Source organism: Arachis stenosperma, chromosome 4, assembly GCF_014773155.1.
Source record: "Arachis stenosperma cultivar V10309 chromosome 4, arast.V10309.gnm1.PFL2, whole genome shotgun sequence".
NCBI lineage: Eukaryota > Viridiplantae > Streptophyta > Magnoliopsida > Fabales > Fabaceae > Arachis > Arachis stenosperma.
This window is the reverse complement of record NC_080380.1, coordinates 126,569,047-126,594,289: the sequence shown is the minus strand read 5'-3', so window position 1 is coordinate 126,594,289 and position 25,243 is coordinate 126,569,047. Positions and strand designations below refer to the sequence as shown.

At 36.8% G+C, this 25,243-nt stretch overlaps 1 protein-coding gene across 1 annotated transcript; it reads right to left on the bottom strand.

The window, feature by feature from the left end:
- Nucleotides 1-1,232: 1,232 nt before the first annotated feature.
- On the bottom strand, nt 1,233-15,722 carry LOC130975457 (uncharacterized). Its single transcript, XM_057900254.1, has 3 exons — nt 15,296-15,722; nt 2,721-2,932; nt 1,233-2,675 (listed from the first exon to the last, which is right to left on the bottom strand). The coding sequence occupies exons 1-3, from the start codon at nt 15,720-15,722 to the stop codon at nt 1,233-1,235; spliced, it is 2,082 nt and encodes a 693-aa protein (XP_057756237.1).
- Between the last annotated feature and the right edge of the window lie 9,521 nt (nt 15,723-25,243).

The window sequence follows — 25,243 nt, the reverse complement described above, 5'->3', positions numbered from 1 at the left end:
CCATCTGAGCAGGGGGACGGCACTGATCACGTGCCCGGTGAGGAGGTAGTTGGATCAGCATCAGCTATGGATCAGCCGATGTTCGATGTGTGTACTAGCTCTCAGCTGTTTGGGAACGGGAGCCCACATGCTTTTGCTGAGTTTACTACCGCGGCTGTCAGGATGGACATTGCTGATCCTGTTACCGAGTCCGAGTTCTACAGGGACATAGCAGACATGCTTAGGGATGATGATGATACCCATTATAGGCCACAGATGCCTGAGGAGCATGCCCAGTTTGTTGATCAGCAGCCACGGAGTGACGATGTTCAGGCTCAGTTGGCAGTTGACCTCAACGAGCCTGCAGTATCTCCGTCTGACCCATGGTTTGCGTTAGGAGGGACACCTGCCTCTGCTTTCAGCGCGGTTCCCGCACAGCTCTCAGCACCAGCGGCAGATCACAGACCTAGGCGGGTGAGGCGTCCTCCTTTGTGTGGCACCGGAGGTCACCTGCTTGGCCAGTTCGACGATGATGACAGTGACACCATTGAGGATTCTGATTAGTTATGTTATATGTTCCTGTCCGGTAGGGACTTTGTTAGTTTATGTATTGAGCATGCTACTTAGTATTTATGGCTTTCAGACTTATGTTAAATATTATTTATCTTTTGACCAAGTAGTTTAACCGGTTTCAGATTATTTGATATGTTCCTCTACGGTTTATATTATAATGCACAATATGAAAGATGTCCAAAGTGGTTTAATCAAACAGGTAAAATTACAGGAGTTTATTCATCTGAAATTTTTGTGTTAAAGAAACATGTTGACAGTCACATACTTAACCAACCATACATTACTAAGATTATATAGACCATTAAACAACTGAAACAGCATAGACGGCATGTTACACAACATGAGATCTACGCATCCCCTCCACCACTTTGTCTTCGCTGGTGACAGTTCCTCCGCGTATGCCCAGGCTGACGGCATAGCCCACAACGCTTCGGCTGATTCTCCTGAGACTGATCCATACTTCCACGGATCCTGGTTGCCTTTGGACGACCTTCCTTTGCACGCCGCATATTAGGGTCAGGAATGATGGTTGGCCCAGCATATGGAGGCCATAGTCCTTCAGGGATAGGTGGGAGAAACCCCTGGTTGTAAACGTTGAACACCTCACTCATACGATACACCTCGTGAACATATGACGCCCAGTTAAGCCGGGAGTAGGCGCAACACGCAATGGCGTGGCATTAAGGATAATGCAGCGCCTGGAAGTGGCCACAGTCGCATCGGTGATCTTTAAGGGAAACTCTATAGCTACCCAGCGAGAAGGTCCCCGTTGGTGTTGTCTCAACGACGGTGTACTCGAACTGATGCCTGTCGTATAATGTCACAGTGAAGCACCTAGAGTCTCTTAGGTTCCGATCAATAGCCTTGACCAATGCCTGACAGAATTCATGGCCAGATCCGAGTTGTGCCTCTGCTGTCTGTCCCCGTACCACAAATAGCTGAGCAAGCCTCCCGTAGGTTGACTTAACCAACGATGTGACCGGCAGGTTACGAGTTCCCTTTAGCACGGAGTTCACACATTCACTGATGTTTGTGGTCATGTGCCCGAACCGTCGACCAGCATCCTCATGTTGGGTCCATTTGTCATACTTCATACGGTTGGCCCAGTCATACATTGCTGGATTCTCAGTCCGCATGATGTCGAACCAGTAGTAAAACTCTGCCTCAGTCTTTGCGTAGGCAGCATTCACCAGCATCCTCCTTGAGTCCTTACCTTTGAACGTTAGGGCGAAATTCGCAGCCACATGCCTTATACAGTAGGCCCGGAAAGCCCGAAGAGGCAGGCATCCAGTCTCAGGTGCCTCAAGCGCTGCCTTGATCTCATTATGCCTGTCAGAGATAACAAGGATACCCTCCTGAGGAGTCACATGCTCTCGGAGATTGGACAAGAAGAATGACCACGACTTTGCATTTTCGCCTTCCACAAGGGCAAATGCTATCGGGAGGATGTTCGAGTTTCCGTCCTGAGCTATCGCCAACAGCAGCGTCCCTCCATACTTCCCATACAAGTAGGTACCATCAATACTGACGAGGGGCTTGCAATGCCGGAATGCCTCGATACAGGGTGGAAATGTCCAGAAAAGCCGGTGAAAGTACACCGTGGACTCATCAACCCCACCACCAATCCGAACAGGAGACGTCTTCAGCACCGTGATTGTTCCCGGCATTGTCGCCTGGATCCCTAGCATCCAACGTGGCAACTCCGCGTAAGACTCTTCCCAATCTCCGTATATTTGTGCCACTGCCTTCTGCTTAGCCATCCAAACCTTCCTGTAACTAGGCCTGAAACCGTAATCAGCTTCTGTCGCTTGTTGAAGTACCTTTACCGTAACCGCAGCATCGGCCCTAACCATAGGAAGAATCCTCGCACATATAACGTGGTAATCCAGCTGATGGTGATCACTTGAAATAGAAGTTGCGAGGCATGTGTGTGGCCCGTTGTACCTCCTAACCTCCCAAGTCCCCTTTCGTGCACGAAGCGCTACACGAATCAACCAACTACAACCCTTGCCGAATTCCTTGCATTTTCCATGATACTTCAAATGATCCGATTCGATGACTCTGTACTCAACACCTCGCCGGATGCTATAGTCCTTTACACTCAGCACAGCTTCATCTTTACTCTGGAATGATTAACCAATCTAAAATTCTGTAAAAGATCCCCCCACTCTGTTACCGTTGTCTTCCTGTTGACCAAGAGCTTCCAAGTTTAGTGTGGAGAAGTGTGGAGGGTACCGATGAGAACCAGAACTTGAAGGCCTATGCTGCGCATGTGGATCGCCACCTGTGTCATCGTCGCTGTCACCATCGATATCAACAGGCTCCTGGTCAGACTCATCGTCACGCATTGCATTCTCTACTTGATCAGGTCCACCAAAGTCTTCGATATAAGGTACGAGGCCACCACCGGTGCCCACAACGTGGGGAGGTGATGAGCGGATATTTTATACGCTTTTTGGGGGTAATTTCATGTAGATTTTAGCATGTTTCAGTTAGTTTTTAGTAAAATAATATTAGTTTTTAGGCAAAAGTCATATTTCTGGACTTTACTATGAGTTTGTGTGTTTTTCTATGATTTCAGGTATTTTCTGGCTGAAATTGAGGGAGCTGAGCAAAAATCTGACTTAGGCTGAAAAAGGACTGCTGATGCTGTTGGATCCTGACCTCCCTGCATTCGAAATGGATTTTCTGGAGCTACAGGAGTCCAATTGGCGCGGTCTCAACGGCGTTGGAAAGTAGACATCCAGGGCTTTCCAGCAATATATAAAAGTCCATACTTTGCGCAAGGATAGATGACGTAACTTGGCGTTGAACGCCAAGTTCATGCTGCTGTCTGGAGTTAAACGCCAGAAAAACGTCATGATCCGGAGTTGAACGCCCAAAACACGTCATAACCTGGAGTTTAACGCCAATAAAGGCCTCTACTCGTGGATAGCTTTAATCTCAGCCCCAGCACACACCAAGTGGGCCCCAGGAGTGGATTTCTGCACCAATTATCTTAGTTTACTCATATTCTGTAAACCTAGGTTACTAGTTTACTATTTAAACAACTTTTAGAGAATTATTCGGTACCTCATGACATTTTCAGATCTGAATTACATACTTTGTGACGGCATGAGTCTCTAAACTCCATTGTTGGGGGTGAGGAGCTCTGCAGCGTCTCGATGATTTAATACAATTCCTTTGTTTTCCATTCAAACACGCTTGTTCTTGTCTAAGATGTTTATTCGCGCTTAATTGTGAAGACGGTGATGATCCGTGACACTCATCACCTTCCTCAATCTATGAACGTGTGCCTGACAACCACCTCTGTTCTACATCAGACTGAATGAATATCTCTTAGATTCCCCAACAGAATCTTCGTGGTATAGGCCGGATTAATGGCGGCATTCATGAGAATCCGGAAAGTCTAAACCTTGTCTGTGGTATTCCGAGTAGGATTCTGGGATTGAATGACTGTGACGTGCTTCAAACTCCTGAGGGCTGGGCGTTAGTGACAGACGCAAAAGAATCAATGGATTCTATTCCAACCTGATTGAGAACCGACAGATGATTAGCCGTGCTGTGACAGAGCATAGGAACGTTTTCACTGAGAGGATGGGAAGTAGCCACTGACAACGGTGACACCCTACATAGAGCTTGCCATGGAAGGAATCTGCGTGTGAGAAGAGGATTTCAAGGAAGAGTTGAAGTCAAAGGACAAAGCATCTCCAAAACTCCAACATATTCTCCATTACTGCACAACAAGTAACGCTAGTATTCTTTATTATTCTAACTTACAATTTTAAGTAGTTTGGCTTTTTACAAGTAAAATCCAATTAACCTTATTGGCATCCTGACTAAGACAAATAAAATAAGTATTGATTGCTTCAAGCCAATAATCTCCGTGGGATCGACCCTTACTCACGTAAGGTATTACTTGGACGACCCAGTGCACTTGCTGGTTAGTTGAACGGAGTTGTGTACATACTAAAGATCAAAAGATAGAAATCACAATTTCGTCCACCAAGTTTTTGGCGCCGTTGCCGGGGATTATTGAGTTTGAACAATTGAAGGCTTATTTTATTTCTTAGATTAGGAATAATTTATTTTTGTTGTTACATAGTCATTAAATTTTGATAGGATAGTTTCTTTTCAAAAATTTCTTTTCAAAAATATTATTTTTCCTAATTAATTGTTAAATTTTCGTGAGTTTAGTGTCTTGTTCTAAGTTTGGTGTTAATTGCATCTTTTATATTTTTCTTTGAATTTTTCGTGTGAGTGTCCTTTATTTTTCCTTAATCTTCAAGTTGTTCTTGTCTATTTTTCTTGTTCTGAGTCTTTTCTTGTGTTTCTTGTGCTTTTTCAAAACAATTGTTATATTTGCTGCCCATTTGGCTAGAATAGAAGGGTCATATTCTTGATAAGGGAGCACCAATACTTTTGAAAATCTTTTTCAAAAATAATTTTTCTTGATTTAATCCTGTGCCAAACTCTAAGTTTGGTGTTTTATTGTTAATCTTTTTATGATTTTCGAAAATTTATTTTGGTTTTCTAAAAGTTTTAAGTTTGGTGTTCTTTCTTTTGTTCTTGGTGTTCTTGTGAATCTTCAAAGTGTTCTTGAGTTTTTATTGTGTTTTGATCTTAAAATTTTTAAGTTTGGTGTTCCTTGGTGTTTTCCCTCCAAAAATTTTCAAAAATAAGGAGCATTAGATCTAAAAATTTTAAGTCTTGTGTCTTTTGTGTGTTTTTCTCTTTCATCATAAAATTCAAAATTCAAAAAAATTTTATTTTCCAACTATTTTTTAAAACTACTTTTTCGAAATTTTTAATATAAACTTCAATTTTCAATTTCAAATTTTTCGAAAAAAATTTTCACAAAATATTTTCAAAATATTTTTTTTATATATTCCATTTTTTTTATTCCGCTATTATAAAATAAATAATTCTCAACATATAAATTCTCAGCTTGTATTCCATTATGGAAGTAAGTATGAATGAACAGTCCAAGAGGACTCTGGGGTCATATGCCAACCCCACTACTGCTTCATATGGGAGTAGTATCTGTATACCCTCCATTGGAGTTAGTAGCTTTGAGCTGAATCCTCAGCTCATTATCATGGTGCAGCAAAACTGCCAGTATTCTGGTCTTCCACATGAAGAACCTACAGAGTTTCTGGCACAATTTCTGCAAATTGCTGATACAGTACATGATAAGGAAGTAGATCAGGATGTTTACAGACTACTACTGTTTCCATTTGCTGTAAAAGATCAAGCTAAGAGGTGGTTAAATAACCAGCCTAAGAACAGCATAAAAACATGGAAACAGCTGTCAGAAAAATTCCTGAATCACTATTTCCCTCCCAAGCGGATGACACAGCTAAGGCTAAACATCTAAGGCTTCAAACAAGGAGATAATGAATCCCTTTATGATGCTTGGGAGAGATACAGAGAGATGCTAAGAAAATGCCCCTCTGAAATGTTTTCAGAATGGGTGCAATTAGACATCTTCTACTATGGGCTTACAGAAAAAGCTCAGATTTCTCTAGACCACTCAGCTGGTGGATCTATACATATGAGAAAAACAATTGAAGAAGCTCAAGAGCTTATTGATACAGTTGCCAGAAATCAGCATCTGTACCTAAGCAGTGAATCCTCTATGAAAGAAGAAGCTAAAATAGTAACTGCAGAACTCAGTCCAGTGGATCAGGCTAATGAATTCAATCAGCAATTAGATTTTCTAACTCAGCAACTAGCCGAATTCAAGGAAATATTACAGGAAACAAGAATGGCTAACAGGAACATGGAAGTGCAATTAAAGCAGACAGAAAAGCAACTGTCAAAACAAATAACAGAAGAATGCCAAGCAGTTCAATTAAGAAGTGGGAAAACATTAAATACCTCACTTCAAAGCAGCAGGAAACCAAGAAATGAACAAGAGGATACTCAAAATCCCTCTGAGGACAAGCAGAGCCCAGAGAGGAACAAAGCTGGCGCTGAACGCCCAGACCATGCTCATTCTTGGCGTTCAACGCCAGAAACAAGCATGAATCCGGCGTTGAACGCCCAAAGGGAGCATGGTTCTGGCGTTCAAACGCCAGTAACAAACAAGGAAGTGGCGTCTAACACCACTCCAGCTCCCACCACTGGCATTCAAATGCCAGTGGGGAATCAGTCACATACAAGTGCTGACCTTTCTAAAAAGGCTTCCCAACCCACTCCTGTATGTGATAAACCTGCAGCAACTAAGGTTGAGGAATACAAAGCCAAAATGCCTTATCCTCAAAAACTCCGCCAAGCGGAACAGGATAAGCAATTTGCTCGCTTTACAAACTATCTCAGGACTCTTGAAATAAAGATTCCGTTTGCAGAAGCACTTGAGCAAATACCCTCTTATGCTAAGTTCATGAAAGAAATCTTAAGTCATAAGAAGGATTGGAGGGAAACTGAAAAAGTCTACCTCACTGAAGAATGCAGTGCAGTCATTCTGAAAAGCTTACCTGAGAAGCTTAAAGATCCTGGGAGCTTTATGATACCATGCACATTAGAGGGTAATTGTACCAAGCAAGCTTTATGTGATCTTGGGGCAAGTATCAACCTAATACCTGCATCTACTATCAGGAAGCTTGGTTTAACTGAAGAAATCAAACCAACCAGGATATGTCTTCAACTTGCTGATGGTTCCATTAAATACCCATCAGGCGTGATTGAGGACATGATTGTCAAGGTTGGGCCATTTGCCTTTCCTACTGACTTTGTGGTGCTGGAAATGGAGGAGCACAAGAGTGCAACTCTCATTCTAGGAAGACCTTTTCTAGCAACTGGCCGAACCCTCATTGATGTCCAAAAAGGGGAAGTGACCTTGAGAGTCAATGAGGAGGAGTTCAAGTTGAATGTTGTCAAAGCAATGCAACATCCAGACACCCAAAATGACTGCATGAGTGTTGATATTATTGATTCTCTGGTAAGAGAGGTCAATATGGCTGAGAGTTTGGAATCAGAGCTAGAGGACATCTTTAAAGATGTTCAGCCTGATTTGAAGTGGTCAGAGAAGATAATAGAACCTCTGAAAATCCCCCAAGAAGAGGAGAAACCTCCAAAACCCGAACTCAAACCATTACCACCATCCCTAAAATATGCATTTCTGGGTGAAGGTGATACCTTTCCTGTAATTATAAGCTCTACTTTAGAGCCACAGGAAGAGGAAGCACTAATTCAAGTGCTAAGGACACACAAGACAGCTCTTGGGTGGTCCATCAGTGATCTTAAGGGCATTAGCCCAGCCAGATGCATGCATAAGATCCTATTGGAAGGTGACGCCAAGCCTGTGGTCCAACCACAGAGGCGGCTGAACCCAGCCATGAAGGAAGTGGTGCAGAAGGAGGTCACTAAATTACTAGAGGCTGGGATTATTTATCCTATTTCTGACAGCCCCTGGGTGAGCCCTGTCCAAGTTGTCCCAAAGAAAGGAGGCATGACAGTGGTTCATAATGAAAAAAATGAACTGGTTCCTACAAGAATAGTTACAGGGTGGCGTATGTGCATTGATTACAGAAGGCTCAATACAGCCACCAGAAAGGATCATTTTCCTTTACCATTCATAGACCAGATGCTAGAAAGACTAGCAGGTCATGAACACTATTGCTTCCTGGATGGATATTCAGGTTATAATCAAATTGCAGTAGATCCCCAGGATCAAGAGAAAACGGCATTCACATGCCCATCTGGAGTATTTGCATACAGAAGGATGCCATTTGGCCTGTGCAATGCACCTGCAACCTTTCAGAGGTGCATGCTCTCAATTTTCTCTGATATGGTGGAAAAATTCCTGGAAGTCTTCATGGATGACTTTTCAGTATTTGGAGACTCATTCAGCTCCTGCCTAAACCATTTAGCACTTGTTCTGAAAAGATGCCAAGAGACTAATCTGGTTTTAAACTGGGAAAAATGTCACTTTATGGTGACTGAAGGAATTGTCCTTGGGCACAAAATTTCGAACAAGGGGATAGAGGTGGACCAAGCTAAGGTAGAAGTAATTGAAAAATTACCACCACCTGCTAATGTTAAGGCAATCAGAAGCTTTCTGGGACATGCAGGGTTCTATAGGAGGTTTATAAAGGATTTTTCAAAAATCGCCAAACCTCTGAGCAACCTGCTAGCTGCAGACACGCCATTTATCTTTGATGAAGAGTGTCTGCAGGCATTTGAGACCCTGAAAGCTAAATTGGTTACAGCACCTATAATCTCTGCACCAGACTGGACATTACCATTTGAACTGATGTGTGATGCCAGTGACCATGCCATTGGTGCAGTGTTGGGACAAAGGCATGACAAGCTTCTGCACGTCATTTACTATGCCAGCCGTGTTCTAAATGATGCACAGAAAAATTACACAACCACAGAAAAAGAGCTACTTGCAGTGGTTTACGCCATTGACAAATTTAGATCCTATTTAGTAGGATCAAAAGTGATTGTGTACACTGATCATGCTGCTCTTAAATATCTACTCACAAAGCAGGATTCGAAACCCAGACTCATCAGATGGGTGTTGCTTCTGCAAGAGTTTGATATAGAAATAAGAGACAGAAAAGGGACAGAAAATCAAGTAGCAGATCATCTGTCCCGAATAGAACCAGTGGAAGGGGCGTCCCTCCCTCTCACTGACATTTCTGAAACCTTTCCGGATGAGCAACTGCTGGCCGTCCAGGAAGTGCCATGGTTTGCAGACATTGCAAACTACAAGGCAGTAAGATTCATACCCAAAGAGTAAAGTAAGGTGCAATCAAAGAAATTAATCACAGATGCAAAGTACTATCTTTGGGATGAACCATATCTCTTTAAGAGATGTGCAGACGGAGTAATCCGTAGATGTGTGCCTAAAGAAGAAGCACAGAAGATCCTTTGGCATTGCCATGGATCACAGTATGGAGGACATTTTGGAAGTGAACGAACAGCCACAAGAGTCCTCCAAAGTGGCTTCTACTGGCCTACTCTCTATAAAGACTCCCGAGCATTTGTGCTTAACTGTGATAGTTGCCAAAGATCAGGTAACCTGCCTCACAGTTATGCCATGCCTCAACAAGGAATCTTGGAGATTGAGTTGTTTGATGTATGGGGCATTGACTTCATGGGACCTTTCCCACCATCATACTCAAACACCTATATTCTGGTGGCAGTGGATTATGTATCCAAATGGGTGGAGGCTATTGCAACACCCACTAATGACACTAAAACAGTGTTAAAATTCCTCCAGAAACATATCTTCAGCAGATTTGGTATCCCTAGAGTGTTAATCAGTGATGGGGGCACTCATTTCTGTAATAAACAGCTCTACTCTGCTCTAGTACGTTATGGAGTCAACCACAGGGTGGCTACTCCATATCACCCACAAACTAATGGGCAGGCCGAAGTCTCAAATAGAGAACTTAAAAGAATCCTGGAACGGACTGTAATTAACCGTAGAAAGGATTGGGCAAGAAGCTTGGATGATGCTCTGTGGGCATACAGAACAGCATTTAAGACCCCTATAGGGACCTCTCCATACCAGCTTGTGTATGGAAAGGCATGTCACTTGCCAGTGGAACTGGAACACAAGGCCTACTGGGCAACCAGATTCCTAAACCTTGATGCCAAGTTAGCTGGAGAAAAACGATTGCTCCAGTTAAATGAGCTAGAGGAATTTAGACTCAATGCTTTTGAAAATGCGAAAATTTACAAGGAAAAAGCAAAAAGATGGCATGATAAGAAATTGTCATCCAGAGTCTTTAAACCAGGACAGAAAGTTCTGCTATTCAACTCTAGGCTCAGATTATTCCCTGGGAAGTTAAAATCCCGGTGGAGAGGTCCATATGTAATCACAAGTGTATCACCATATGGATACATAGAACTTCAGGATAGTGACTCTAACAAAAAGTCCATTGTCAATGGACAAAGAGTTAAACACTATCTTGAAGATAATCTCGAGCAAGAATGCTCAAGACTGAGATTACATTGAAGATCAGTGACAGTCCAGCTAAGGACATTAAAGAAGCGCTTGCTGGGAGGCAACCCAGCCATTTACAAAGTTTATTTACTAATTAAATAAATTTTCTTGTCTTTACAGGTTTAAGTCCAAGTATCTTCAAAGGTGAATTAGCAATTGGTTGAAGTCACAGAGTTACAGGGAAATTTGGAAGCTCACTGGCGTGAAAAAGCCAGTAAGAAATACTGTGGGCGTTAAACGCCCAAAAGAAGCACCCACTGGGCGTTTAACGCCAGTAAGGGTAGCTATCTGGGCGTTAAACGCCAGAAAGGAGCATCTTCTGGGCGTTTAACGCCAATCTGCTAGCATTCTGGGCGTTTAGAAAAACGCCCAGTAAAGAAGGACTTCCTGGCGTTCAACGCCAGAAAGAAGCATCACATGGGCGTTGAACGCCCAGGAGAAGCAACATGTGGGCGTTAAACGCCCAAACCATGCACCATGTGGGCGTTTAACGCCAGGATGGTGGGAGGAGGTACAATTTCGTTTTTCTTCATATTTTTTTTCAAAATTTTTATGTTTCAATTCATGATTTCTTGCATAAACATATTCCAAATTATTATTTTCAATTCCAAAAGTTTTGATCCTAATTTCTAAAATCCAATTTTACAAATGTTTTAGATATATCTTAACCCAAAAAAACAAATGGCTTTCAAATTCAATCCATCATCTTTTCAAATTTGTTTTCAAAACTTAATTATTTCTTTTAAAATCTTTTTCAAAAGTAAATTTAAAATTTTATCTTTTAAATTATTATTCATATCTTTTTTTTAAATTTATATCTTTTTCTGATCATATCTTTTAAAAATCATATCTTCTATCTTATCTCTTTCTTATTTTTCGAAAATTTCCCACCCCCCCTCCCTATATCTTGTGTTCGGCGCCCTCCTCATCATCACCATTCCACACTGCTCTCCTCCTATCCCTCTTCTTTCTTCTCTTTTTGCTTGAGGACAAGCAAAGCTCTAAGTTTGGTGTGTTTTACCCGTGATCACAAAAACTATTGTGTCTCTTGATCATGGCTCCTAAAGGGAAACAACCCAACCCAAAAGGCAAGAAAGAAAGTACTCCAAAGCCACTTTGGAATCAAGGGAAGTTCTTAACTAAAGAACATGCAGACCATTACTACAAGATAATGAGTCACAGATCAGTGATCCCGGAAGTCAGATTTGATCTGAAAGAAGATGAATATCCGGAGATCCAAGAGCAAATCCGAAACAGGCATTGGGAAATTCTGGCCAATCCTGAAACAAAAGTGGGAAGAAACATGGTTCAAGAGTTCTATGCTAATCTATGGCAGACAGACAGGCAAAGACTAATTGGAGCTGCTCTCTTTGACCATCAGACCTTAGTCAGAGGAAAGATCATTCATACTAATTCTGACAAGATCAGGGAGATATTCAAGATTTCTCAACTGAAAGATGACCCAGACTCCTTTAATAGGAGAATGATGAGGGTCAATAAAGGGTTGGACAAGATTCTGGAGGATATATACATCCCTGGAGCCAAGTGGACTACCAGCACGACTGGCGTCCCAGTTCAACTAAAAAGGGAGGATCTAAAACCAGTAGCCAGAGGCTGGCTGGATTTCATTGGGCGTTCCATATTGCCCACCAGCAACCGTTCTGAAGTAACCATCAAAAGAGCTGTCATGATTCACTGCATCATGTTGGGAAAAGAGGTAGAAGTCCATCAGCTGATCTCATGTGAGCTATACAAAGTAGCAAACAGGAACTCTAAGGACGCCAGATTGGCCTATCCAAGCTTAATCTCTATGCTCTGCAAAGATGCTGGAGTAAAGATGGGAATAACTGAATATATCCTAATTGAAAAGCCCATTACTGGAATATCAATGGTCAGACAACAGCAACAAGATGATTCAACCAAGAGGAGAGCACAAGAAGCCCTCCCAGAACTGCCCCAATTCGAATATTGGGAACATCTTGAGGCTTCTATTTCCAGATTGCAAGAAGCTATGGATCAAATAAAGGAAGAACAGAATAATCAAAGTAGCATGATCTGCAAACTGCTCAAGGAACAGGAGGAGCAAGGGCGTGATCTGAGGGAGCTGAAGCGCCAAAAATTAATCCTTGAACAACACCCCAGAGATTAGAGGAACATCCCCTCCTCAAAACAAAAGGTTGCTGAGTTCCAATTTTCCTGCTTTAACTTAGTGATAGCGTTTTTTTTTTAATTTCACCTTAGGAGATATTTAGTAGTAATTAGTATGTCTATTTTGATTTTATTTCCAATTAAGCTATAATTTATTTTTCTCATCATCATCAGGCATGAATAAAGTAGTAGAATTTTTTAGATAAAGAAGTAATCTATATTTATGAGTTCTTAGTAATAAAGACTATAATTAATTATATGTGGTGGCAATACTTTTTGTTCTCTGAATGAATGCTTGAACAGTGCATAAAATGTACTTTGAATTTGATGAATATTGGCTCCTGAAAGGATGAGGAACACGAAAAATATTATTGATGATCTGAAAAATCATGAAATTGATTCTTGAAGCAAGAAAAAGCAGTTCAAAAAAAAAATTTTACACAATATTCACAAGCCATGAGTACTAGGCAAGAGTAAAAAGGATCCAAGGCTTTGAGCATCAATGGATAGGAGGGCCCAAGGAATTAAAATCCAGGCCTAAGCGGCTAAACCAAGCTGTCCCTAACCATGTGCTTGTGGCATGCAGGTTCAAGTTACAAGCTTGAGACTGAGTGGTTAAAGTCGTGATCCGAAGCAAAGGAGTGTGCTTAAGAGCTCTGGACACCACTAATTGGGGACTCTAGCAAAGCTGAGTCACAATCTGAAAAGGTTCACCCAGTTATGTGTCTGTGGCATTTTTGTATCCGGTGGTAATACTGGAAAACAAAGTGCTTAGGGCCACAGCCAAGACTCATAAAATAACTGTGTTCAAGAATCAACATACTACACTAGGAGAGTCAATAATACTATCTAAATTCTGAGTTCCTAAGGATGCCAATCATTCTGAAATTTAGAAGATACAGGGAGATGCCAAAACTGTTCAGAAACAAAAAGCTACAAGCCCCGCTCATCTAATAAGAATCTGAGCTTCATTTAAAACTCTAAAATATTATTACTTCTTAATTTCTGTTAGAACCTATTTTATTCATCTAGTTGCTTGAGGACAAGCAACAGTTTAAGTTTGGTGTTGTGATGAGCGGATATTTTATACGCTTTTTGGGGGTAATTTCATGTAGATTTTAGCATGTTTCAGTTAGTTTTTAGTAAAATAATATTAGTTTTTAGGCAAAAATCATATTTCTGGACTTTACTATGAGTTTGTGTGTTTTTCTGTGATTTCAGGTATTTTCTGGCTGAAATTGAGGGAGCTGAGCAAAAATCTGACTTAGGCTGAAAAAGGACTGCTGATGCTGTTGGATCCTGACCTCCCTGCATTCGAAATGGATTTTCTGGAGCTACAGGAGTCCAATTGGCGCGCTCTCAACGGCGTTGGAAAGTAGACATCCAGGGCTTTCCAGCAATATATAATAGTTCATACTTTGCGCAAGGATAGACGACGTAACTTGGCGTTGAACGCCAAGTTCATGCTGCTGTCTGGAGTTAAACGCCAGAAAAACGTCATGATCCGGAGTTGAACGCCCAAAACACGTCATAACCTGGAGTTTAACGCCAATAAAGGCCTCTACTCGTGGATAGCTTTAATCTCAGCCCCAGCACACACCAAGTGGGCCCCAGGAGTGGATTTCTGCACCAATTATCTTAGTTTACTCATATTCTGTAAACCTAGGTTACTAGTTTACTATTTAAACAACTTTTAGAGAATTATTCGGTACCTCATGACATTTTCAGATCTGAATTACATACTTTGTGACGGCATGAGTCTCTAAACTCCATTGTTGGGGGTGAGGAGCTCTGCAGCGTCTCGATGATTTAATACAATTCCTTTGTTTTCCATTCAAACACGCTTGTTCTTGTCTAAGATGTTTATTCGCGCTTAATTGTGAAGAAGGTGATGATCCATGACACTCATCACCTTCCTCAATCTATGAACGTGTGCCTGACAACCACCTCCGTTCTACATCAGACTGAATGAATATCTCTTAGATTCCCCAACAGAATCTTCGTGGTATAGGCCGGATTGATGGCGGCATTCATGAGAATCCGGAAAGTCTAAACCTTGTCTGTGGTATTCCGAGTAGGATTCTGGGATTGAATGACTGTGACGTGCTTCAAACTCCCGAGGGCTGGGCGTTAGTGACAGACGCAAAAGAATCAATGGATTCTATTCCAACCTGATTGAGAACCGACAGATGATTAGCCGTGCTGTGACAGAGCATAGGAACGTTTTCACTGAGAGGATGGGAAGTAGCCACTGACAACGGTGACACCCTACATAGAGCTTGCCATGGAAGGAATCTGCGTGTGAGAAGAGGATTTCAAGGAAGAGTTGAAGTCAAAGGACAAAGCATCTCCAAAACTCCAACATATTCTCCATTACTGCACAACAAGTAACGCTAGTATTCTTTATTATTCCAACTTACAATTTTAAGTAGTTTGGCTTTTTACAAGTAAAATCCAATTAACCTTATTGGCATCCTGACTAAGACAAATAAAATAAGTATTGATTGCTTCAAGCCAATAATCTCCGTGGGATCGACCCTTACTCACGTAAGGTATTACTTGGACGACCCAGTGCACTTGCTGGTTAGTTGAACGGAGTTGTGTACATACTAAAGATCAAAAGATAGAAATCACAATTTCGTCCACCAGGAGGCTCAATGACTGCTGCATTCTCCAAAGGTACAGAACCAACAACCTCCGTTCGGTCTAAATCAGCCGCAAATGAAGGTGATTGAATCGGCGGAAGATACGGTCTGACCGCAGGCATCGAACTAGATGTACCACCCGCGGCAGCTGGGCAAGGAACTAGAGCGGATGCCCCAGAACTATCGACACCAACCTCCAACTTCGCGAACAACTCATGGATTCTGATCTCCGAAAAACTCCTTACACAGTAGAACAGAACCCTAATATCTTCATCAGCCTTAACCGCAAAGGTTTCATACTGAACACCGGTCGAGACAACCGCCATGGGAATCTTGTAGAATAGTTTCTTCACCCACTTGCTACCCAACACGCCAAGCTTCTCCAAGATGCTGTTCTTCAAATCTGACAAACTCATCGACGAACTGATAAAAATACTTAGTGGTTCTCTGTCGGTAAACTTCACACCTTGGCTTTTGCTTTTTTTTTATTTTTCCAGAGCAATGCACTAGGGCAAGAAAACTCTCTTCCTCACTAGCCATTGTGAGAATGATCTCTTATGGAGCTTGAATCACCCACATATATATAGACTTCCCGTCATAGTAAACCGTGGGAACCTACAAGGTTTTCTAGCCATTATTTACCCTACATAAACCGTGGTAACCCACAAGGGTTAATGTGCAATCAACTTTCCTCATAAACCGTGGTGACTCTCCACGGTTTATGCATGCCATCTTTCCTTCGTAAACCGTGGTGACATATCACGGTTTACACTCTATAATTTTTGCCCATAAACCGTTGGGACCTGCCACGGTTTATGCATGTTTTGAAACCGTGGTGGGTTGCCACGGATTACATAGGAATGGCTTTTTGCACATACACGTAACAACAACCAGTTTTGCACAATTAGGTAAATGATTCTGCTATTCTATTTATTTAAGTAAATTGTCCGAAATAAAATATATATATTATATATCGATGCTAAACTCAATACCACATCAATAACAAAATTTTGTTCTACTAAGTAATATAATAAATATCTTGAAACATAGGTAATAATGATTAAAGGAAAAAATAGATAAATTTCTTATGATCAAGAAGTTTTTATATTGTTTAAGAGAGTCACTTAAATAAAGACGTCTAAAAAGTATTTTTTAAAGATATTTTTTAATAATTAAAATTTAATATATATAATCGATTAAACCGTATTATTTCTGTCATAATTAGATCGAAGAAATCGATTTGACCAAAAAATTGAAGAACTAAATTTTAAACCCATATAAATTAATATTTTTTTATAAAAAAATAATAATAAAAATTTAATATATATAAACGATTAAACCGTATTATTTCTGTCATAATTAGATCGAACAAACCGATTTGACTAAAAAATAGAAGAAGTAAATTTTAAACTCATATAAATTAATATTTTTTATAAAAAATACTATAATACCTTTCTTATAGAAAATAATATATATATAAAATCCTAAATCTTATTTCCATGACGACTTAGAGAGAAGAAAAGAGTTAGATTTATGGTTCTCAAAACTAATATATATAAGAGTATTTTGTCATTTTCTATAATAAAGGTATTGTAGTTATTTTTTATAAAAAATATTAATTTAGACCGATTTAAGATTTAGTTCATTGATTTTTTTGCCAAATCAATTTATCAGATTTAATTTTAACAAAAATAACACAATTTAATCAATTATATGTATTGAATTTTAATTACTAAAAAATATTTTTAAAAAAAATTATTTTTAACGTTTTTATTTGAGTGACTCCCATAATTATGAATACGTCCTTAACTTTTTTTTAAACTGAAGATATGTAAGTCTTTTTGTTTATTTGTCTATCTAAAATTAAATAGTTGTTGTTGACATAATTATTGTTACAATGATAATTTGTTTATTATCGTATACTTAAATCTATGCGAACATCTTTTTTAGGGGTGAATACAGGTTGGGTTGGTTCGAATGTAAAGTGAAATTAGAACTAAATCAATTGAATTTTAATTAGTTCGATTTGGTTCGGATTTATATTTTTTTATGTGTGTATTTGAATCAAATCAAACTAACTAAAAATGGATTGGTTTGATTCGGATAATTAGGTATTCGATGAAACGGAAATTGATAAAAGAAAAACGAAATTTTTATCTTAAAAATATTGTAAGTACAATAAACATGTAACATTAATAGAAATAATCCAAACATATTAAATACCAAATACATTAAAAACTAAACACATTAAAATTCAAACATATTAAACACTAAAGACATTAAAATCTAAACATATTAAAAGACATATATATTTTAAATTTTTATTTAATTAATATATAATCGGGTCTACGGGTTGATTCGAGTTTTGTATTCCCAGAACTGTTATTCGAATCAATTACTAGAAAGAGTTATTAGTTTAGTTCGGATTAGACCCAATTATCCATTGATTTCAAAACCAATTTAATTAATGCAGTTCAAATTCTGACGGATAATTAGATATTATGATCTGTGCTCAGTTCTACCTTTTTGAAATAATTATGTTCACTTGTAATCGGGGCAAATCACAATAATAAATCAAGAGGAGCAAAATTTTACACAAATTTGTCAAAGCAAAATCTGTTTCGTGAATCCACCAATGCACATTTATATGTAGTTCGAACTAGCCTGATTCGAACTTCATTTCTACATAATTCGAACTAGCTTAGTTCGAATTATACACAAACACATGCACACACTAATTTGAACCACCTTGGTTCGAATTATACACTTATTAAAAAATTAATAATTTAAAAATTAAAAAATATATATTTTATTTTATACATTAAAAAAAAGTTAACAAAATATTTAATTACGAGACTTCTTTAAAATATTAATGAGCTATCAATTCGAATTCCATACAATGTTCTTTTGTCCATTTTTAATAGTTCATGAATATTTTTTAATAAATTTATTTAAATTATACTATAAAAAATATTTGATTCTATGCAAAATAATTTAAAAAAATTGCTTAAAAAATGATAGGAGTACTATAAAAATTTGTAACATTATAATAACTTAGGTAAATACATACATGTACTCAAATTTTAAATAAAATACTCTACATAATCAATAATAATTTAGAAATGAAAGAAAATATTTTATTTCATATAAAACAATTAAAAAATATTTTATTTTATACAAAATAATTTTAAAAAAATGTCTTAAAAGATGTTATGAGTACTATAAAAGATTGTAATATTCTAGTGATTTAGGTAAATATATGATAAAAATATTTTTTCTTTAATTTTTAAATTATTATTGACTATGTAGAGTATTTCTTTAATATCCTAAGTCATTAGGATATTACAAATTTTTATAGTACTCCTAACATTTTTTAAGCCATTTTTTAAAAATTATTTTGCATAGAATCAAATATTTTTTGTAGTATAATTTAAATAAATTTATTAAAAAATTTATTAAAAAATATTCATGAGCTATTAAAAATAGACAAAAGAGTATTGTATGGAATTCGAATTGATAGCTCATTAATATTTTAAAGAAGTCTCGTAATTAAATATTTTGTTAGTTTTTTTAATGTATAAAATAAAATATATATTTTTTAATTTTTAAATTATTAATTTTTTTAATAAGTGTATAATTCGAACCCAACTGGTTCGAATTGGTGTGTGCGTATGTTTGTGTATAATTCGAACCAAGTTGGTTTGAATTATTGTGTGCATGTATTTGTGTATACTGGTTCGAATTATGTAGAAATGGAGTTCGAATTAGGCTAGTTCAAACTATATATAAATGTACATTGGTGGATTCACGAAGCAGATTTTGGTTTGACGAATTTGTGTAAAATTTTGTTCCCCTTGGCTTATTTAAGTTTTTTAACCCTTGTAATTGTTAATTGCTACTATAGAATGTTAAGTATTAAATGTAAAAATAACCACTCACGATAATTGTTTGAACAAATGACATACTCAGTTAGGGAAATTGTGCTATGATATTTCCAAAAATTATTACAAAACTAAGAAATTTATTTTTTAATTGGGACTGAAGGCAGTCAAGATAAAAAATTTTTCTGGGCATGGATAAGTCCTACAAGACAAACCCACCCAGATAAATTGTTGTTTAGCTAGTTGCATAATTTATTATTGGCAAATGCTAGCCTATAGATGTTAAATTTTTTCTACACATATAAATAATAGGTGTCCTTGTCCAAAAAAAAAAAAAAAAAAATAATAGGTGTCAAACTTATAATACAGTTTGCTATATGCACGAAAATCAAAGACAACATTTTCTGCAGTATTGGGACTCACACAAATTCAAAAATTTGTTTTGTAAAAAATAGTTACAGTAACGGGTCAGGACATTTAGATGTTTATAGTATTAGTTAGTTATTTAATAATAAAAATTTTTGAGTAATTTAACATACTTTAATTAGATAATTATAAAAAAGATGTCATGTGTCTCATTTAAGGAAAATTATAGTATACAGATCAATGATTATACAGAGAGCATACAGAGATTCACATACTCCTTCTGCTTGAGTTCCTGGTCGACACGTGGTTATGGTGTGGAGGCAGGCGGATGCAGGCTGACAGGACTGGCGAATAGGGGGGCTCCTCAAGCGTGATGGCTGGCTTGCAGCAGCTGTAACGGCGCCACCATAAAGGCCATGCAAACTTAACGGGTCTTTGTGCTGGACCTTGTAATCCCCATAAAATGGGCCCGTTAATACGGTTTCTTGTAATATTTGCTCCGTATAGGTAGTGGACTGAAAGATGAATTTTTGTTGTGAAAATAAATGTAGCCGAAAAAAATTGAAGGAATGAAAAAGACGCTGAAGGGAGACGGGCCAAAAGGGTAACTGCCCATAGAGTGTAATTGCAACACCAATGGGATTATGATAAAGTTACTAAATCAAAAAGAAAATACAATACAAGTCCAGAAAAAAAAAAAAAGAAAACACAATAGAATAAAATATAACCCAATGGAGATAAAATAGAAAAATTAAAAGTGTGTCTGAATGCTGTGAGTTATGTGTATTCCAACGGATAGTTTTCATATTTAGTTTAAATTTTTTTATGGTTATTTTTTTTTTGGAAAAATGAATTATTTTTGAGTTATGTGTATTTACTAAAATGAGAAGTAGATTTTGTTAGATATCTTTAAATTAAACAAGATAGGCCAAAAAATGTTTATTAATGGATGACATATTTTTTTTATTGATAACTGTATGACATCTAGTAATATTAATATTTTTTAACATAAAATTGAATAATGTCATAGATACTAATTAATTAATAAATTAGAGAATAAATTGATATAGGAAATTAAATTTTATATAGTTAGTTAAGTATGACCGGGTCTACCGGTTGAATCTGTGATCTACCGGTTGAACATGTGACGCAATGACCTGGCCGGGTTGAGTGCCCGGACGTTGATGATAATTATGGGGTCTGAGGATTGCTCGGTGAAGAAGATGAACGTTAGTTGTAGCGGTGTTATCGATTCAGTTTGCGTCGATTTTGAACCTATGAAAAATTGAGCCATGTACAAGAATGAGCTAATGGCAACCATTTCGGTTGCTGCTTTACCGACAACCGAACCAAACAGAACCGACAGCAGATCGGCTCGGTCAATTTTTTTGGTTATTTAAAGGCGGATAATCGTTAGGGGTGTACATGGACCGGGCCACACCGGGGTTTGCTTAACTCAGACTCGACCCGAAATATAGACCGGGCTTAATTTTTAGACCCTAACCCGATCCTAGACCCGATGAAACTTATGCACCTTCGGGCCGGGGGAAATCCGGGTGAAAACCGGGTCTTTCGCATGTAAAAATCACATTATCTCGAACCATTATTTCACAATTCACGTAGTAAAATTCACTTAAGAAAATATCACAAGAAGCAACACCTCTCTAAAATTAAAGCATAACCATAATCAAGAGTAATATTGTCTAACGACACCAAATATTTAAACTAATATAAATAACACAATATTATGCACCAGTCTAAAGTCTTATGCATTTTAAACGTAAAACATTAACTTATAATATTATAATGACTAATAACACAAAGTATTAAGTTTGACAATAGTTAAATTCCACATAAGAGTAGCCATCATCCATGACTAATAATACGGAATATTAATTGTGTGTGATGAACGGGCCACCGGGCCGAGTTCGGGTGACCCGAGCTATGGACTGGACCCTATCCGAAATAATGACCGGGTCTATTTTTGAGACCCTTACCCGGCCCCTAGAGCCGATGAAATCACACTAAATTAGCCCCTAAAGTGGTCAAACCACCGGGTCAATGGGTTATTGATTCAACCGGTGGATAACTAGTTGAACCGATTGGCCCTGCATTATAGGAAAAAAGAATAGAAAATACTAAAAAATTTAAAATTACATTTTAAAATACCTAATTTCACTAATATTTTTTGAATATGTAGCTATTCTGAAATAATACAGAGCATGAACAATAAGTTTTTTGTGAAGTTTATTCCATCGTAATTTTTTTTAATTTGTTTTTACGTATAAAAAAACTATTATTTTAAATTTTTAATAATTTATTAATTGGTTTATATATGTTATACTATTATATATTATAAGTATTTACTTAAAAAATAATGTTAATGAATATTTTATTATTATGAAAAGAAAAAATTAACTAACTTTGTTAGCATTGGTAAATAAAAGTACATTTAATTTAAGAATGAGTGACTTTACGAGTAAGATTAAAATAAGTTAAATCGAAGTAAACTATTTGATGAAACATACCTAGATGTATTATAATTTGTATATATGTTAGTAAGGTGCATGATAGCTAAGTGGTTACGAAAGATGCTCTTTTTCCATGAAGACAGGGGGTGGAACCCTACGCCACACGTCTCGTGAAAGTTTAATTTCAAGCGGTCCGATCAGAGTGGTCCTCAGCTAGCTTCACCGGTTAATTAAGGGTCTGACCATTTCGTTTCAGTTGGTAATGTTGTGCGGTCTAAATATCGGGTCAGAGCGAATATGCTTCCGATTCATCAGTTTTCTGCTTGAACCGGATGGTCCAGTCCAATTCGAATAACTATGGTTTTCTTACAGCCAGACCCTTTACCAATAACTTTGTTGGTGTGTCACAATAGTTAATAAAACCGCACTGGATAGGCCGGTTTGACCGAAAAATAGGTGAACCGAATTTAAAATTTGTTTGGTCCCCTTTTTGGGTCCCATAAGGTACAGAACCGGAACTAACTGGTCAATTCCGGAGTGCTCCGGTCAAAAAGCAGTCAAAGTAGATAAGTCCAGTCTGACCAAATCGCTTGAAAGTCAAACTTACCTGAGATGTGTGAACTTGGTTTCGTCCCCATGTCTTATTTCTGAATAACGTATGTGCAAACTATGATATATATACTTGTCGTTCATCAAATTGTTTTCTTGTATTTAACCTATTTTAATTTGAATGATAATATCGCTCGTTGTTAAATTATTTATGTTTTTATTTAACAATAATCATAAAGTCAGTTATTTGTTCTTTTTCAGACTTGTATAACATATGTATATTAATTTTTAATAAATACTTGAAGTATATAATAGTTTGTTATCGATAAACTGCATGATAAATTATTAAAATTTAAAAATAATAGGTTTTCTAATATAAAAAGAAAATAAACATAGTCGTGATAGAACGAACATTAGGCGTTCAGATCGGATGACTCTATTCCTTAAAATCGAACCAAATCGCACCGCAAACACCCCTATCGACATATGACAAAATAAATCTATGACCAACAGCAATTCTCTTTTTGTTATAATTTTTTTGATTATTTTTATTAAAATCATTTGTTATAATTATTTTAAACATTATAGAGAAATATCAAAAAAATTAAATATCACGAACATAAATTTGTTGATTATATTTATAATAATCATAAGATTATTATTTTAATTTTGAAGGAATAATTTATCATGTTTATTTTGTTTTTATATTTATTTTTATTTTTTATTAATTTCTATCATTATTGTTTTGAATAATTTTAACAAAAACACCGAACTTATTTTATAATAATTGTTGTTACTATTTTTACGAAAATGATTGCGTTGTAATGAATTTTTTTTTTTTTTAGTTTTGAGAACTTGACATCAAAATGATATTTTGTCTGTTGGTGTTAGTTTAATATTTGAGTTTGAAAAACTATAAGAAACAAGTGTAACCTTTTTAAAACTGCGAGAAGAAAATTATAGAGAAAGTTATAATAGCAAGAATAGTAATGTAAATTATCACAAGAAGTTTTTCTTTTAAAATAAAAATAATTTTGACGTTATTTCAGAAATTATTAAGAATAGTAAAAATAAAATTAATTACAAGAAGATCAGGTTAGTAAAATAATTGTAAGATATTGCTTTGTAAAAATAATTATAACAAAATATTTTATAAAAATGGAAATAATAATTATAAGTATAATGAAAAACATTATTTCTGTGTTGTTTTAATAAAGGTATGTTATATAATTATAAACATGATTAAAAAAATTATTTCCATAAAAGTAATCGTAACAAATTATAAGAAAGGAAAAAAAATCATTCTTGGTTGAAAAATTGATTTTTTTTTTACAGATATTATTTTTGGTTACTACGTTTCGTGAATATTTTTCGTCAATAATTTTGCAGTGGGAGTCACGATATCCATGGGGGCTCTAATTTCGTGAACGCTGCTAGGGTTCTTTTGGACCACAGGAGAAGATTGACCCACAGCACCAACTACCTTGCCTACCCCCACTCTTTTTTGGGTCAAACCTCAAGGCCCAACAACGGCACTAACGGGACCCTATGCAATGCCAACTCCGTTCTCAGCTCACCTATCTAACCGGCTCTGTCAGTCCTTCCATGAGCCTCCCTAGCTTTCTGAGAGCTACCTCACAGAAGCAACACGTATCCACAGCAGATTTAAAATAGACAAAAATCTGTAAATCTGTACCAAAATGCAACTTTACTGTAGATGGACCCCTCTTTTAATGTTGTTTTTTTGTTATTAATATTAGTTTTTTTTGCTATTGTAATAATAATAATAATAATAATAATAATAATAATAATAATAATAATAATAATAATAATAATAATAATACCTAATTACTCAAAGACAAGTTTATTTAATTTGTCAAATATGAATGAAGTTATTAGTGTTTTTTAGTTTTTATCTACGAAGTACAAACACTTCGCTGAGTTATTGTATCTGCATGTTGGATCCATTTCGGATACGATATTCACCCACATTCGTCTGACATGCGTGTCTGCTATGTCCAACCATATCTTAATAAAAAGTAAAAAATTCTTCTCCAGATACGCTTGGACACACGTAAATACCATCACATGTCAGCATGTCTAATTTTATTCTTAACATATATTCTTAAAATAAATTTAGATATAGTATATATGCTTATTTATTAAAATAAAAAATATTTTAAATATTTGATATAATTAAAATAAGACATTAAAAATAATTTAAAAAATTAATTTATATTTTAATATCAATAAAATATCAAAATATCATTATGATTTATCTAAAAAATTACTTTATATTTTATATGTATGTGTAAACTCCGAGTAATTAGTAAATAACTAATCAATAAAGTAATTATTAATCAAAGTAATTAGAAAATGAGATTTGATAGTTCAATATAATAGAGCTAATTAAAATATGAATTTTGACACCAATTTCAAAGAATTCGGCCTAAGATTGAACTAAATAGACCGAACTGGTCGAACTGGACCCAAGGCCCAAACCATCAGCCCATATACTTAAGGAAGATTGAAACACTCTTCTTCCTCCTTTCAGCTTATATACACTGAAAGCATGCTCAATGTGAGGGGAAGAACACATGCAAATTTACAAACCCTCACCACAAATTTAAATCCACGTAACTTTTGATCCGGAGTTCCGATTGACGAATC

Excerpts from the sequence above, each read along its gene's own strand:
- LOC130975457 (XM_057900254.1), bottom strand. The coding sequence starts at position 15,722 with ATGAGTTTGTCAGATTTGAAGAACAGCATCTTGGAGAAGCTTGGCGTG. Across the intron at positions 2,933-15,295 it reads GCCTCCTGGTGGACGAAATT|ACTTTGGTGGACCTGATCAA; the intron begins GTGATTTCTATC and ends CTTATATCGAAG. Across the intron at positions 2,676-2,720 it reads AGGAAGACAACGGTAACAGA|AGTAAAGATGAAGCTGTGCT; the intron begins GTGGGGGGATCT and ends TAATCATTCCAG.